Source organism: Pteronotus mesoamericanus, unplaced genomic scaffold, assembly GCF_021234165.1.
Source record: "Pteronotus mesoamericanus isolate MK-2021 breed Mesoamerican mustached bat unplaced genomic scaffold, CSHL_Meso_final contig_33, whole genome shotgun sequence".
Taxonomy (NCBI): Eukaryota; Metazoa; Chordata; class Mammalia; order Chiroptera; family Mormoopidae; genus Pteronotus; species Pteronotus mesoamericanus.
Window position 1 is genome coordinate 2392647 of NW_026555135.1, and position 17633 is coordinate 2410279.

Genomic DNA, 17633 nt, shown 5'->3' on the forward strand with positions numbered 1-17633 from the left:
CAAAGTAACCTTATTTGTGGTCAGTTAGCCTTGAAAAGAATCCTTATTAGTCTACTTGGATTTTTCTCTCCTCTGGAATTTAGACCATGGGTTAAGAAGCAAGACCCATAGTAGCATATGAACACTTATAATTTTATTTTGTGTAACCTGCTTAAATTTTTCCTGGATGCCCACAGGGGGAAGCGAGTGGAGTTATCTGATGATGAGACAAAAGAAACTGTAAACATGAAGAGAAAGAGGAGAAGAGTCAAACTTCCTGAGTCTGATAGCAGTGAAGATGAAGGTGGGCATTGCTGTTACATTTTTGGCTAGTGGGATTGTCTGTCAGTTCAGGCTGCTAGAACAAAAATACCATAGATTGGGTGGCTTAAACGACAGAAATTTATTCCTCACAGTTTTAAAGGCCAAGAAGTCCAAAATCAAGGAACTGGCTGATATAGCTTTTGGTGAGAGCTCCCTTTGTGGTTTGCAGAAGGACAGCTTTTTTTCCTCTATCGTCACATGGCAGGACGAGAAATCTCCTTTCTCATGTCTCTAATAAAGGCACTAATGTCACTCATGAGCGCTCTACTTTCATAACTCGGTTACTTCCCAAAATCCTCTCTTCCAGGTACTGTCACTTTTGGGGTTGGGGCTTCAACACAGGAATTTTGGGAAAACATAAACATTCTGTCCACAGCGGGGATCAATTCTTATTATGATGCTCAAAGAGCTAGTAAGTAATTTATTATGGATCACAATGACACTAGTAGTCCTAGCACTGAGCACCTATTTCTGTTTAAAATCTATGTTAGCCTTTTGACCAGAACTGTAATTTTCTTGTAATTTGCCAAAATAACAAATACAAAGGGAAAGAAGATGCAGATTATTAACATACATCATCAAAGACCGTTTTATTTTTTCATTTTTTTAAAATTTTATTTTTCAATTAGTTTACATTCAGTAGTAGTTTGTATTAGTTTGCAGTGTACAGCATAGTGGTTAGACAGTGATATACTGTATAAAGTTGTCCCTCTGATGATATTTCAAGTATCCACCTGGCACTGTACATAGTTATTACAATATTGACTCTATTCCATATGCTGTACTTTACATCTCCAGGACTGTTTTGTGACTACCAATTTGTCATTACTAATCCCTTTACCTTTTTCACCCAGCCCCACAAACACCGCTGCCACCACCTTAGCCCTCTCATCCCCTGCCCCAACTTTCTGTTTTCAGTATCTATGAGTCTGTTTCTATTTGTTTGTTCATTTCTTTTGCTCTTTAGGTTCCATGTACAAGTGAAATCATATGGTATTTGTCTTTCTCTGTCTGACTTATTTCACATAGCATAATTCCCTCCAGGTCCACCTGTGCTGTTGCAAATGTTAAGATTTCATTTTTTTTTTTATGGCCAAGTAATATTCCACTGTATATGTGTTCCACTACTTTTTTATCCATTCATCTATTGATGAGCACTTGGGTTGCTTATAGGGTGCACCTATTCTTTCAAATTAGTAATATTTTGGGTTTCTTTGAATATACATCCAGAGTAGAATCGCTGGGTCATGAGGCAGTTTTATCTTTAATTTTTTGAAGAACCTCCATACTGTTCTCCATAGTGGCTGCACCAGTCTGCATTTCCACTAACAGTACAAGTTTGTTGATTGATGGTGGCCATGCTGCCAGCTGTGTGGTGATATCTCATTGTGGTTTTAATTTGCATTTCTCAGATGATTAATGATGTTGAGCATCTTTTCCTATGTCTATTGACCGTCCGTATGTCCTTCTTAGAGAAGTGTCTATTCAGGTCCTTCACCCATTTTTTAAAAGAAAATTTCCAAGCGTGTTGATGAAACAACCATCAGGAACATTCTGACCAGTTAAGAGTTGAGAAAATAGAGGCAAGTCTATGCAGGAGTCGTGTTAATTGGAACAGTCTCCTAACAGGAGTTGTGTTAGGAATATGTGTTAATTGGAACAGTCTTACCTATTTCCAACCAGGAAAAGAACTTGGGGAAGATTCTGGAAAAGACTTTGAAGCCATGAGCCTAATGTACATTAAAAAGGGAAACTAGATACTCTGGTATTATCAGTGAAGGAGTCAGCTCTAAGTCAAGGAATTACTGTGGTTGACTGAACACTCATTACATACTTTTGAAATACTCTCTGAAATTCTGACCCTTAGCCCACAAAAATTATACCCATGGGTGATTAGAAATATGAGTGGGGTTATTTAGTTTGGAAAGGAGTGAGAGGAAATGTGATAGAGATGGACAACCTATAGTAACAGATGATATAGAGCAGAGGCTCTCGGATTTTTTTTCTGGCAAAGATAATTTTTGGCATCTGACTAAATTTATAAACCTTGGCCATTTTACTCCTAAATTTCTTTGTCTCAAAGCCAGTGGGGTTTTATTTTAACCTTTCCACAGTCTCTAACTTATTATTGTTTTATTTCTGTTACACTGAATATGTGCTATTAGTTTAGTATGTCGTTGTAGCATCAAGTCAGCAGATGAGCAACAGGAGTGGAGGAAATGGCAGGGACTTCGGAGTCAGAGCAAGTTTAAATCTCGCCACCGCCACTTACTGTGTGACACTTTAGGCAGGTTACTAAACTTCTTCAATTCCTTGTTTTCTCATTTCTAAAATGGGGATGTTATTAGAAACCGTGTAGGCTTTTTATGAACATCAAATAAGATGATGTGTCCAAAGTGCCAGGACAGTACTTGACAGAGACTAGGTTTTCTCATTATCCCCCCACTTTTCTGTTGAGTTGTTCAATAAGTAACAGTAATAAATGCATTTGCAGTACCTTCTCCCAGAAAATTCCCTTCAACTTCATATCCTTAGCTCTCTACTTAAGAGACTCTTCCTTTCTCCCCTCCTTGGCAGAGTCATAAGCACTTCAGCAATTCTATATACTCCCTTTGTAAAGCAAAACAAGGCTGGACCCCAAAAGAAGTAACGTTAAGAATTATCTACATTGCTAGGAAGAAATAGTTTAACCAATATATTTAAGTCTTGCTAACATTTTCAGTCCTTGCAGATTGCATATGGACAATGTTAAGCAAATGACCTGCTTTCGAAGGTTAAGATAGGTAGTAGAAAAGTTTCCTGGGACACTAGGAATGGTGTCCAGGAACTCTAATTACCAACCTCTGCCAGAAAACTCTGATAAACAGTGGTTACCTTGCTGGATCCCTAAAATTAGTTTTACCCCAGTGTTCTGCTCCCTGAGGTAAGTAATGTTTTACTACTTGAGTGCTTTTCATCTGAAGAATTGCAAATTCGTGAGAAATATACAGGGTGGGGCAAAAGTAGGTTTACAATTTTGAGTACATAAAACACAGTTTATTCTTGTATTATTTATTAATTATTGCATTATTTCCCATACAAACAACTGTAAACCTGCTTTTACCCCACCCTGTATTTAAATTACACTAGTGCATCAAACATTCCATATGCTTATGTCACTAAAAGTATATTGAGGGATAATGCAAAGCTTGAGAAGAAAGACTAAGGCAGACAGACATGGATTCTAGCGTATGAATGGGGCAAATGTTTTTTTGTTTTAAATCTCCTTGAATGAACCTCAGTCGTTTAAAACAGAAATCATAGTGACAGTAATAATGACTTTGTGAGATTGTTATGAGAATGATCGATCAATGGTTTATAAAGCCCAGAAAACTAGTGTTTTCCCCATTCTTTCTTTCTTAAAACATTTTATTTTTTAAAAAATTTTAAAGTAATACCTACATACAATTATGAAAATCAGATGAAATGGGTTTTATAATAGATAGTGACCTCTCCTTTCTGAGTTACCTAAGTGACTGATGCTTCTCCTGTCAACTTTCTCCATCTGCCTTCCATCTTTCAGGGATTGGTCGAAATTTCTTAGTCATTAAGAGCTCTTTGCCCCTCTTCTGTTCTCTTCCTTGGTATGGGGGGAGGGCATTTACAACATTTCACTCCTTTACCATTGTAAAGTTTCTCTCTGATGGGGTGTGACCCGGGAGGCATATGCTGAATCTTCCTTGACCAGGAAGCCCTTTATCCTAAATTTAGTTCAGAAAATGATTGTTTTCCTTTATTTAAAAAAAATTATTATTGTGTGCTCAATGCTAAAGAAATTATGGTACCTATGCCTCTGTGGAGCTTAGAGTCTGGAGGGCGAATCTAGGTAAACAAAGAGTTCCATACAGCGCAGTGCAGAGAGGGGTCTAGAGGTGCCACTAAGATTGTGTTTTCCTTGCTTAAGTCAAGTGGTTACAGAACTGGAAATAGAGGAAGCACTCCTAAGTTTATTACTGTGAGCACTCAAAATTCCTTTTCTTTGGCTTCCTCGCTGCATAAACTTTCCTCCTACCACTGTAACACAATTATGACACAGCTTTCTTAATAGCTGTACTCTCAGAAAAAAATGGGTGCTTGGTTCTGTGGTTTAACTTTGGCTTGCTTGAGCGCCTGTCAGCTTTTAGCCTCCCAGAGCTGGGTTAATAGATGGACCACTTTCTTTTTACATGTCTGTCTCTTGTGTCCCAGGGGTTATAAAGTTTTGGGGCCCATTTCATACTTGAAGTGTATAATTTATTGTTTCATTCTGGCTCTTGTTCGGCTTCACCTCTTTAGGTCATTTGGCCTTGAACCCTCCACTGTCATAATTTTTAACACTGACCTAATCAATTGGGAGGATTTCAGATCCAGGACTTGTGCTAAGAATTTGAAGACAGCCAGGAGATTCAGGGAGCAGGTGTGGCTAAGCAGCTACCCAGTCCCTTGACCAGCAGTTTCTTTGTGGTATAAGCAATAGGTCGGCCGAGGATTTCCACTCCCCTGTCATGGGCCTTATACTAAGACCATTATTCTTGGAACTCTTCAGAAATGATTCGATCCCTCTGATGATGCTCTCTTCTCAGGTGATACCACTTCCATAACAATGTTTCTTTCCTAAAAGTGTTCTCAGTGTAGCAAAACAAGCCTCATCAGTGGGGCCCTCACTAGAAATAGTTCCCATGCAATATTAAGGAGATCTTAATAGTTAGAGCTATAATTATGATCATTTCAAAGATGATGCCCCCACCCTTCAGAGTTTATGCTCTTAACATCAGCTGGAAAGGTTCAGTCTAACAAATATCTCAGGTGATTGCTAATAATCCTCAGACCACAGTCACAAAGACTCTGGCATAGAACAAGTGGTATGATCTTAGACTATCTCCATTTACTTGATCTTAGGAAAAAATATCTGGTCCTGAATGGTAAGGTAGCACAGGATAGTTGGAGTAGTAAGGCTGAGGAATCAGACTGACCTGGGTTTAAAACCTCCTGCCTCAGTTGCAAGCTCCGTGACCTCGTCAAGTTAACCTCTCAACCTCTGATTACCTAATTCTAATATGCGAATGATATTTGTCTCTTAGAGCTGTTGTCAGAATAAAGTGAAACAATGTAAGTAATATATGTGACTCATGGTAGGTGATAAGTGGCTACTTATAAAACAATCTCATATCCTGACTTCTCTGTAAAATACAAGGTTTAGCAAAGAAAATCTCTAAGGTACATTCCAGCTCCAATGATTCTTGATTCTTTAATTTTCTTTGTATAAAATTAATAAGCTGTACTTTTATATATGCGTAGAGATACACATATAACTGTGGAGTCCTTGGTTGTCATGAATTACTGCCTACAAAATGTCCTTTGCTGGATATGGAAACTTAGAGAGCCAGTGGGGAAGGCGATGTACCAGATAGTGCTGTCGTAGTTCTCCTATCTAAGCCTGTTTCATAATTTCAGTCTTACCAGATTCTCCTGGGGTTTATGAAGCTGAGTCACCATCCCCACCTCCTCCTGTGTCCCCACCTCCCGAACCAGTGCCGAAGACTGAACCAGAGCCTCCTTCTGTCCAGGTACAACTTTACTGGGATGGTTACCTTTCCATGTGCTCCTCTTCACCCAAGGACCTAAAACCACGGTTAAATCCGTTCTCGGCTGTATACTTCACAAGTGCCAGTAGATGGCTCTTGTCTCATTCTGCTCTCCTGTCAGTCATAAGAATGGACACTCCCTGTCTTCTCACCTGAAGTGAGATTTCAGCTGTAGGTCACAGTGTCAGGAAGGTCGCAGAGGTGGATCCTGGGAGCTGATTCTGCTACCCAGCTCCTCTTGGAACTGTGCAAAATGACATCTTGCCTGCATCAGAGCAGGGTGTGAGAGAGACAAAACTTACGCATGTTGGTTACTCTTCTGGAAAAGAGCTGAATGAGAAAAGCTGGCAACAGATTGAGAGATTAGATTTGAGTGCTCTTTAGTCGCATCCTGTCTACATCTATTAGGGTAGATAATGAAGAGTTGAGAAGATGGGTGCTGACAAGTTTCTTTTTCCTTTATAACTATCATTTTTCCTGAATTTACTGTATTAAGACTGTCATTTAAATTTTGTGTTGATTTCTTCATTAGCTGAAGAGCAGATGGGATTAAAGACCAGTGGAGATTAAAGTGAAGTAATGCCAGTCTGAGACTAAATTGGCTGGACGTGATGTTGCAGTGTCAAGGCTGAAAGACCAAATAACTACAGCAAGGGCAGATGCCGTGGAAACCTCTGGTCTGGTTTAGGCGCCTTCCCTGTGTGCTCCCATGGTACCTGCCTCTGCCTTCCAGTAAAGCCCTTATCACAGAGGTCTGCTTTACTTGCCTCTCTTCTCCGCTAAGTTCTTGTCCTATTGGTCTTTTTAACCCATGGTGCCTGCACTGCTCAACGAAAGTATGTGGCCGAATGAACACAGATTTTTGCTCAACATGTACTTTTCTCATTAACAATGAAATGTCAAACCTGCAAATACAATGAGCATAACTTACCTGTGTGGTAAGGCTGGTCCTATAAAAGGATATGTGTAGAATGCCTCGTTCAGCTTTTTTTTTTTTTTTTTTTTTATCATTATGGAATATTGGAGGTTGATTGTTATAAATTAAAAAGTTTTCATTTTTCTCTGGTTTTATTGGTCACCTTAATATTGTAACCTCTGATCTTTTAGATCTTAAGTGGAGAAAACAAAAGAAAACGAAAGCGTGTGCTGAAATCTAAAGTCTTCTTGGATAATGAAGGCTGCATGGGTAAGAAAAATGTGGGGCTCCCAGTCCAGAAATAGAGTTATTACCATAGGCAGGCACCTTCATAGAGCAGCGTGCCTCAAACTTTTATGTGCATGCAACACATAAAAGACACCCCCAAGTGATGCCTTGCTGCTTTTGTGGCCCACACTTTAGTAGCACAGTGTAGAGTCTATTACAGCTTAAGTTAGACCACCTGGTTCTTATTTGGGCCATACACTATGAAAATAAGCTTTGAGATCTTGGATAAAAGTTATGTCACCTCATGTGGGGAGTTTCTCGATCTATGGAATGGAGGTAAAGTTTCAGTTTTGCCTACATGTGGGGTTATGGTGAAGATTCAGGTGAGGTGATATATCTAAAAACACTTTGAAGATGGAAATCACAATACCAACTTAAAATGTTATCATAGATGTTGAGGAACTTTTTTTTTCCCCGATGGTCATTTTCTACACATGAACAGTGGAAAAGAAGCTCCTGCAGATGATTAGACTGAAGACAGTGTCATGGGTCTTTGGTATTTTGTCCCCTTTGTTCTTCACAGAGGTTTGACTCTTCCATATTGCCTCCTTGCTGTTTCCTGTTTGTAGGCCATGTTAGGTACAAGCATGTGCTTTTAATGGAGGCCTAGAGGGGAATAGAATTTGGTTTTGAAACAACCCAAATGTCTTTCAACAGATGAGTGAATGAATAAAGTTGGGGGTTTGAGTCTATGTGTGCGTGTAAAACGGAACATTACTCAGCCATAAAATGAACGAAGAAATCCTGCCATGTGTGACAACGTGGATGGACCCTAAAGGTGTTGTGCTAAATGAAATAAGACAGAGAAGAGACAAGTACTGTTTGATCTCATTTACATGTGTAGAGCCTTAAAAAAAAAAAAAAAAAGCAACTCATAGACAAAGGGATCAGAGTTGTGGTTACCAGAGGCAGGAGGAATAGGAAAAAGATGGTCAAAAGGTACAAACTTCTACCTACAAGATAAATAAGTACTAGGGATGTAGGTACAGCATGATGACTATAATTAACACTGTTGTACATATGAGAGTAAAGATTATCCAAAGAGTTCTCTTCACAAGAAAAAAAAATTTTTATTTCTATTGGGTTGGCCAAAAAGTTTTAGTTTTTTCCATACAAGGGCTCTAGTAGTGTTTAGTTGTCTTTCACGTGATTTGAAACAATTTTATTAGATCGTATTGTGACAGCTGTCATATCAGCGTGCATTTATAAAAAAACTACAAATTAGTGAACTTTTCAGCAGCTGTTTTAATATTGAAGATGGAAGAATATGGGCAACATTTTTAGCATATTACACTTTATTCAAAAAAGGTAAAAATGCAACTGAAGTGAAAAAAGGATTTATGGAGAAGATGCTGTGACTGATCAAACATGTCAAAAGTGGTTAACAAAGTTTCTTGCTACTATTGACATTTTGGCCAAATAATTCTTTGCTGTGGGGCTGTCTTAGGTATTGGAAGATGTTTAGCAGCAGCCCTGGCCTCTACCCTCTAGAAGCCAATAGAGGGAGATAGCCGACATATTCAGAATATCCAAGTCAATAAAGTTATTGGTGAAGATGAAAAATATGTCTTACTTTATGGAAAAAACCACATAGCCTTTCTGGCCAACCCAGTATTTACCTACATGAGATGATGAACATTGCCTACTAATAAAACTTAGAATATTTGTAAGTAAAACCGTTATGCTCTACACCATAAAGTTATACAATGGTGTACTTCAATTCCCATAAAACTGGAAAAAATATATTTAGCATTTTTCAAAAAAGAATTCCGGCTTCGAGTCATTGCTTGATTCTTCAGCCATGTTTCAGCTCATGCCTTTCTGCTGCTGAACCAGGCTAGTGCGGGGCTTTCAGGGTTTGGCCTGGAGGCCTGATGGGACGCTCAGACCCTGGGGCTGTATTTCTGTATTTGAAAGAGTTGTGGGCTTGTTAGTGGGATTACCCATAATTGTCATTTCTTCTTTCCTCTACCACCTGCCACAGCATGGCTCTCCTAGAGAAGTATTTTTTCCTTGTTCAAACTTTTGTCTTAAAAATATTGATTGACTGAAGAATCAGTTTTTCTTAAATAATGTGGTTGTTAAAACTAGTGAGGACATCCTATCCGTTGTGAGCCTTGTCCCATTATTCCCCTTCCACTCTTCTGGAAAGGCCTCTGACACTTTAATTGTAGCATATGGTTGGGGAATAAAATTCTGTCTTTTCCTTGCTAAATTTATTGTGAACTATGAATTCTGGACGTTGAGTAGTAGTCTGTTTTGCTTTGTTTTGAGTCTTCTAATAGTGCATTTTCAAGCATCTTAGTTTGACTGTTGGTAGAATATATGTATTTTCTGTTGAATTTCTTACTCTTTTCCTCTTTTAAATATGAGGGTAGAAGTATCAGTGCTAGGTTTTTTTCTTCCTTTTACCCCAAAGAAAACTGCCAAATTTGGGGAATTTGTGGTTAATTACCTATTGTTTTGTTCAAAACAGTACTCAGGTTTTGGCCAGGTGTGGGATGGGGGCCTTTTTGCAGTCCTGTCTCCAGACTGGCCTATTAAGAGCCTTGGATGCAACAATGAAAACTGTGCTCACATAGCAGTTTTGTTTTTTTTTTTAAAGGTTTTTAGTCCAAGCTCAACCTAATGAATCTTGGCTCCTGTTACCAACAAAGGAGTTCTGCTTTCCTCTCTCTGCTCACACTGTTCCAGATGTATCGGCACAGAGGTCGTGCCCTGTCCTGTGCTGGATCAGAATTGGTCTGTGGGTTTAAAATGCTGATATTTTCCTTTCTGTGAGTTTGCTGCAGAGACTGGAGATCTGAGCCCTGAGTTGGTGGTCAAAGTGGATTTCTAAAGCAAAACAATTGATGGAAAAGAATTCTGATGTTACCTATGCAAACTGGACCTTTTTAAATGGCATCCCAGAAAAGAGGCATGTTGTTCAGCTAAATAATGAGTCTGTATTTTTACATTGAAATATCTTTTGTCCCATAGTTTGAAGTAGCTACCAATTTGAATATAGAAAATGCTTCTTCTAGCTTGTAAGGTATACAAAGTGTGCTTCCTAAGAAATTTTGTTGGTGCTGCCCTGACTGGTTTTTAACTTCCCCTCTTCTCTAGTCCATTGCACAAAATTGGCAATGAAACAACCAGTGATTTTATTAAGAAGTAATGAAATAAATAATGAGCTTATTGATGCTGGAGTTTATCATAGACATGCTGCCATTTGAATACAGAATATAGCTTATGAAGGAAGGAGCAAGTCTATACCACCAATTAGTAGTAAGTTGTTTCTTTTTTGTGTCTATAGATGGCTCTTCAGACTTCTCTCCGACTTTGAGATACTGAATAAATAACAGCTCATAATTTTGTTCCAGTAACCCAGTTACATAATTCCTTTGAAGTTGTGTACAAGATGGTGGGGATGGTGTTAGGGGATCGTAATTACTGAACTAATATTTATATCAAGGAAATTCCCTAAGTATCTTAAAGCAACATTTCTCAAACTTAGTTGAGGATATGCACTACTTGGAGACTGTGCTAAAATTCAAATTCTGATTCAGTAGGCTTCAGTTAGGACCTGAGATTCTGCATTTCTAATAAGCTCATGGGAGAGTCTAATGCCTTCTGGTCTGTGAAGCAAAGATGAGTAGGAAGGCCTTTGAGAATACTTACTATACAGGGTCTGGCACAAATAATGCCCCTTTTTATTACAAAAATCTTTTATTACAAGATCATAAGCATATAATTCTGAAACATAGCAATATCACACTCAAACACACTATATGACATTTTAGGTGAAATATTCAAAATTAAAACTATAAATTATTACCCCTATATTATTACCCTACCAACCACACACAACCAGGTGTTACTTCTGCCAGACCCTGTATATCTAATGCTTACTAGAGTTTTTAGCCTCTCAGCAGGAATCAGCAAATTCTAGTCTCTTGAAAGTAGTAACAAATCCTGGGAACTCTTAGGGAAAGGCTGTTAGTTATGCAGCCTTAATGGCATTGGAGGGAATAAGGTGCAGAATGCTCCTCTGATGGCAGTAGCCCAGTGACCTCCAGCATGGCCCATTGGGAAGGGAAAAACAGCATTGAAGGGGCTTTCCAGAAATTACTAGGAGGGTTGGGGGGAACACAAGTGATTCTCAAGGTGAGGTCCCCAAACATGTTAGAATAGCAAATGCTCACGTCCATCCCAGACCTACTGAATTTGATACTCTGGAAATGGAGCCCAGCAATCTGTGTTTTAACAAGCCCTCCAGGTGATTCTGTTGCACATTCAAGTTTGAGATTGTATAAATGGCAGGCTGGGTATTAGAACATGGATATATTTGATTCCAGTGCTTATGCCTGTAGATGAAATGACTAATATATTTTATTAGAGAGAAATAATAATTAAGAGTGTAAAACAATGATTGTTCTTAAATGGGAAAAATACCTTTCACTTTAATCATCTGAGTATTTATTATGCATATTAGGTTATTCTATTGAGCTAAGAAAAAATGTTTTTCTTTAACATCTTTTCTACGTCGTTTCCTGCAACCAGAAAGGCTGAGAATTTAGATGACGCTACTTACACAACTGCTTCAGCTCTAAAGTCACGGGAAGGTGGCATTATTCTGTTTCTTGTGCTTGGTGTATGCATCGTAGTAACATTGAAGAGACCCCCTCCATCAGTTCTGTGACATCACTCTTGGGAGCCGACGTCTGTGCCCTTTGGAGCTCCCTTACACTGACTGCTCACTAGTATATGCTTTTCAGAGTTTTCATTAGGCAGGTTTCAGTGAGTTTTATTGGCAGATGGAAAAGTAAAATATGCCTCTGGCTGGTAGGGAGTAAGAGAATTGGTAACTATGTTTCTCCTGTATCATTGTCCTTCCTTAAAACCATCAAGTTTGTCATCTGGTAGAGTTTGCTTGGGGCAGTTCTATCTTCAGGATGTAGACCATTAGTAAATCTTGGGTTAATTAGCAGTCCTTCAAAACTAAGAACAGAACGATTGAGTAACTAATTCCCAATTCACTTAGAATGTGCGGAGAGTGGGTGAAGTCAGGATAGAGGTAGTCAAGAGAGTCCCTGGCGGTGAGCCTGGCTAGATAGGATTGAAACTGGCAAATAGAGAAGAGATTAAGACCAGGAGCAGTGGAAATAGGCAGGCACCGATCAGAGCTCAGGAAATTAGCTAGCATAGACCAGGACCCAAAATGCAGGATTTGGGCAGTCAAATAATAAAGGCCCCTTTAAAGGTATGGGACATGGGAGTGAGGGGATAAGGGTGAATGTTGATTCTGAGCCCCAGCGAGGGGCTGTGTGAGCTCACGGTACCACGCACTCCCCACCTGAGGCTGATCTCATCTCCCAGTGGGAGAAAGCTTTGGTAGTAGATGAGCACACCTTCCCTGATCAGAGGGTTGAGGGGATCTGGGTGAACAGGAACAGTATTCTAAATGATTCAACCCATGCATGTTCCATTTTTTCCTTATTTTACCAGTGACTGAAAAAGTGTACGAGAGTGAATCCTGCACAGATAGTGAAGAGGAACTTAAGATGAAGACGTCTCCCTTACACAGACCCCCAGCAGTGACTGTCAAAAGAGAGCCCAAAGAGGAACGAAAAGGCCCAAAGAAAGGGACTGCTGCTCTAGGCAAAGCCAACAGACAAGTGTCCATCACTGGCTTCTTCCAGAAGAAATGAACCGCCATCTCTGTTAGGTCAGAGATGTGGAGCGGCCAGGGAGGAGACCAAGACATACAGACTCTCACTTACTGTGTAAGTTCATCCGGCGCCTCACCTCACCTATATCAGAAGACTGTTCTTCCATCTCTTAAGGTTTATACTACTGGTTTTTAGCCAAAAAGAAATCACCCGGAAGGAAGAGGCAAAAGAATATTTAAAAAGCTGTTACTTTCTAATGACATTTTTAAAGCACAATCTTTGACCTGTCCAGCAGAATTTACTCAAAAAAAATTGGAACAGGTTTCAGAATTATTACTAAAGCCGTTTAGTGACTAAATGGCTTCCGTGATAATGCACCCTACCTGCCCTGTGTCCTGATCTGCACGTGGCTCAGGGAGTATTCTTCCTTGTTCCTTTGTATTCCGTGGACTTGTGTGGGTATTCCTCTATCCCTCAATGTTATTGGATGTGTTTGCCACTCCCCTGCTCATCCCTTCCCCCCTAACACAGTTCTTTGTGAAGCCATTTTCTGTTAAATCTTTTAAATCTTGGGTGAACTACAGGCTGAAACAAAAATCTCCCTCTAACCATCTTTTCCTCCATTATAAAGTACACTGACCTGGCTCTGTACCAGCACTTGTGTTCCGTACTTGTGTTCTACCCCTTCCGCAAAAACTCTCTAGACCATCACTCGTAATTAGTGGTTAGGGAAACCTCAGGCGGAGCACAAACAGAAATGTAGTGATGTATTCAACTCCACCAAAAATGACTGAGTCAACATCGACAGCATTGGAGAACATGTTGCGGACACGGGGCGTACTGTATAGTGCCCTTTGTGATTTTTGTCTCCTCCCCCCTCTCCCTTTTCCACTTTCGATACCTAGAGAGGGAAACCCATACAATTAAATGAAGGCTAAAAAGAGAAATCTTTTCCTACATGCAGTATGTAACAGTTAAGTAAAATTTCTTAAGAAAACTGAGCATTCAGAAACAACAGTTTTCCAGGAAGTTCATGAGGAAGAGATGAAAGCACACATACACAATACAGGTGTTGCTACAATGTATTTTTAACCCTCCCATTTGCCTAAAAGTACGGGTTCCCCAAGAAGAGATGGGGAGACTGAGTTGTTAATACGTCTAAACTGCTATGAAATAAATATTTTCATTTGTTCCTTAAGGAAAATCATGTACTCCAGTGATAACTTTGAAGCAGCTTCCATTGGGGCTGGACAGTGGGCTCAGTGGATGGAGGTGGGTGGCAGTGATCTGCTCAGCGGGCTCTGGGGACGGGAACACAGGCCTGGCTGCCGGTGTGATCCACTGCAGACAGACAAGGGGTGTCGGACTTCTTTCCACCTTAGCCTGGTGTATGTCCTTAGCGACACAGCCAGCCATCTGCTGTTAAAGTGAGTATTGTGACGGCCCTTGGATGAAGAGCAGCTTCCTGAGCAGCTGTCACCTCAGGCTTTCTAGCCAGGCACCCCATGGACTTGATTAAGCCCAGAGGTTTGGCATTACTTCTCGGACTTGTAAAGGCAGAGGCTTTGTGTAGCAAGCCGAGTAAAGGTTGACATGTTCCAACCCCCTTTCCTTTTTAAATCTAAAAGGATGGAGAAAAATCTAAAAGCCTCAACTTAAACTTTTACAAAAGTTTCTGGAGAGGAACCCCTTTTAAATGGTTATTTTTGCCATTGCCTCTAGTCTTTTTTTAAAAAAAAATACAAATGAAAAATTAAAAAATCAACTGAGTCCTTTTTTTAAAAAATTATGCTGCAATCTAGTAAACTAAATTTTGAATTGGAAACCTCTGGTGCTGGTTGAAAGGATAATGCAAATCTGGTGACAGTGATCCTGTGCTCACTATGCCCAGTATGCTGCCTAAACTCTGAGCTGTTTGCAAGATTTAGTTAATAAGTGGTGGCTTTTTCCCCCCCTTTTTATATAAAACTACCATGTTATCCCATGAGTTAAATAAATTTGAGAAGTTGTTTTAAAATAGTTCTTCAAACTGAATGTCTGATGAGTCTGTTACGTGACAGGATGGCAACAGTGTTCAGTTATTTAAACTGAACAGGAACAAGGCTGGTTTTTAGTTTATATTGTTAAAATTGCATACCCATAGTCTGAGATAGACAAGTTATTTGCTGCCTTCATCATTTTTTCAGCCCTGTGGGAAATCTTAGTTCCAGCCAAACTCATTTTTTAGTTCATTTAGAAGAAAATCTAGTCCTGATCTTGCACATTGTATTAGTTTGGCTTCATTACTTGCTAGCTGTGTGACCTTGGGCAAATTCCTTAGCCCCAGGTTCTTTACCAGAAAAGAGCTAAAAAGAGTTACCATGGATTGTCAAGACGGAAGTAATGTGTTTGTAGCATAAATTTAGTACACAGTGGCAGCACATAGGTGCTCTAGAAACAGTGGCTTCCTTCCTGATGTCATAAATGATGCATTTAGCTACCAACTTCCTGAAATGTTATCAAGAATATGACCCAGATGTTATACTCTTTCAAAGTCATCATTCTGGTTATAAATGTGGTCAGAGGGGGCCGACAGTTGTCCAATTTTAGAAAGGTTTTAGATTAGATAATTTCCTATTGAAAGAAAGTGAGATTTATGGAGGGCTACATTTACTATTCATTAAAACATTTATTGTGTCTACTATGTGTCAGTACTCCGACCCAGCAACTAGAGAATATGACAGAATCCTAGAATTTGTCCCTGTCCTCAGGACCTAGTGGAAAAGACAAGCCGGTAAAATAAAAGTATAACATCATCATAGGTGCAGTGACAAATAAGCACAGGGTCCTCTGAGAGCTCATTCCAGAGTTGGGATGGAGGAAGTCTTCCTGGAGGAGAGGAAGTCAAGCAGTTTTTTTTTTTTTTTAAAGATGAGTAGGATTTTACCAAGCAAAGAGGGACTGAAAGGATTTTCCAGGCAAAGGAGCATGGCTTTGGCAGGAAGGGAGGTAGGGGATGAGAATGGACTATTGAATTTAGGAAGAGGGAAGAAAACCTATTGAGAAGTGAAGTCGGGTTCCTGCTAACGAGTTTGGATATTATTCGACGACTGTGAGGTCCAAATGAAGAATTTTAAGAAGAGGAGTAACAAGTTGATTCTCATGTAAGAGTGACATCTGGGACTAAGGTACAAGATGGTGGAGGTGTAGGAGGACGCTGAACTTGCTCCCTCTCCTAAGCACACTGAATTGTACACCTATACATAGAGCAATTCCTCTTGAGAGACAACTGAAAGCTGATCGATTACCTTCTGCGCAACACATGAAGAAAGAGACCAAATAGAGAAGGCTAGGCAACTGCGGGAGCTCTCCGGGACTGAAGGAACTGGTGAATGCCATTGTTCGCGTCTTCCTCCACCTTGGTAGGGTGAGCAGGAGCTCTATCCAGGTGCTCCGGCCTGCCTGCAAGGTAGCTGTGACATTCCCAGTGACACTGCTCAGAGCCCATTTTGGCCCCAAAAAAGGGAGCAAGTAAGATCGACAAGGTGTTACCACATGCATCTGGCCTCCCCACCCAGAGCTGCTCTGGCTGGACAAGCCAGCACCCCAGGCACAGTAAGCACCTGCCTGGCCCCAACCAGCCTGCCGTAAGTACCTGGCACACAGCCCACACAGATGTTGCTTCTCAAGATCACTTTCTTCACAACATGGAGAGGTATAGAGAAGACTGGAAGATGCAGGAGCTCTCCAGGGACTGCGGGAATGCACGTTCTGGTGTTGGTGAGCACCATTGTTTACATTTTCTTCTACTTCAGTAGAGTCAGTTTCTTCTACTTCAGTAGAGTGAGCAGGAGCTGTCTCCAGGTACTCTGACCCTGCAAGACCACCACAGTGCATTCCCAGCCACATCATCCAGAACCCATTTTGTCTCTGAACAAAGGGAACAAACAGGATCAATAGGGCGTTATTATATCACCAGCCCTTCCCACCTGGGGCCGCTCCAGCCCAGCAGGCAAGTGCACCAGATGCCATAGGTGCTCACTTGGCTCCAATGGGCCTGCCCAAACTACTGGCATATATAGTCTATACAGAGGTTGCTGCTACACAAAGCCAGTTTTTTTCAAGACTGGGAAAGATGGCCATTTTGTTTGATTCATACAAATAAACATAGAAAGTCAAACAAAATTAAAAGATAGAAGAATATTTCTCAAGTGAGAAAACAGGAAAAATCCCTGGGGCGTGGGCAAGGGGGAAGCCCTAGTGAAATGGAAATAAGTAAGTTGCTTGATGAAAACTTAAAGGAAATAATCATGAGGATGCTCACCAAACCTGGGAGTAGACTAGAGGAATTTAGGGAGAACTTCAACAAAGAGTATCATAAAGAGCTGTTCAGACCTGAAGAATAAAATGACTGAAATGAAAAATATTCTGGAAGGAATCAACAGCAGATTAGCTAATACAGATGAATGGATCAGTGACCTGAAAGACTTGTAAATCAATGAAAACAGCAAAAATAATTTTTTTTTCAAAAAATGATAGTTTAAGGAAACTCTGGGACAGTATCAAGCACACACACTGGCCAATATTCTGGATGAACATACATATATAAATTCTCAACAAAATAATTAGCAAACTGAATTTAACTACATTAAAAGGATTATACACTGTAAGTGGAATTTATTCCAGGGACACAGGATGGTTCAACATCTGAAGTAAATCAACTAACATAATACATCAAATCAGTAAACTCAAGGATAGAAGTCAAATAGTCATCTTGATAGAAAAAGTATGTGACATAATTCAACATCCTTTTATGATTAAAAAAAACTTGCAACAAAGTAGGTACAGAAGGAACATCTCAACAGAATAAACGCTGTATATGACAAATGCAGC

At 40.0% G+C, this 17633-nt stretch overlaps 1 protein-coding gene across 2 annotated transcripts in view; it reads left to right on the forward strand.

Annotated features, from left to right (window-relative positions):
- POLD3 (DNA polymerase delta 3, accessory subunit) overlaps positions 1-13736 on the forward strand; it is a 48080-nt gene extending 34344 nt beyond the window's left edge. For both annotated transcript variants that reach the window (XM_054576267.1, XM_054576268.1), the window contains exons 9-12: positions 177-283; positions 5776-5888; positions 7014-7092; positions 12598-13736. In XM_054576267.1, coding sequence (XP_054432242.1) covers positions 177-283; positions 5776-5888; positions 7014-7092; positions 12598-12800 — 502 coding nt within the window. In that variant the 3' untranslated portion in view covers positions 12801-13736. The remainder of the gene's footprint in view (positions 1-176; positions 284-5775; positions 5889-7013; positions 7093-12597) is intronic.
- The last annotated feature ends 3897 nt before the right edge of the window (positions 13737-17633 follow it).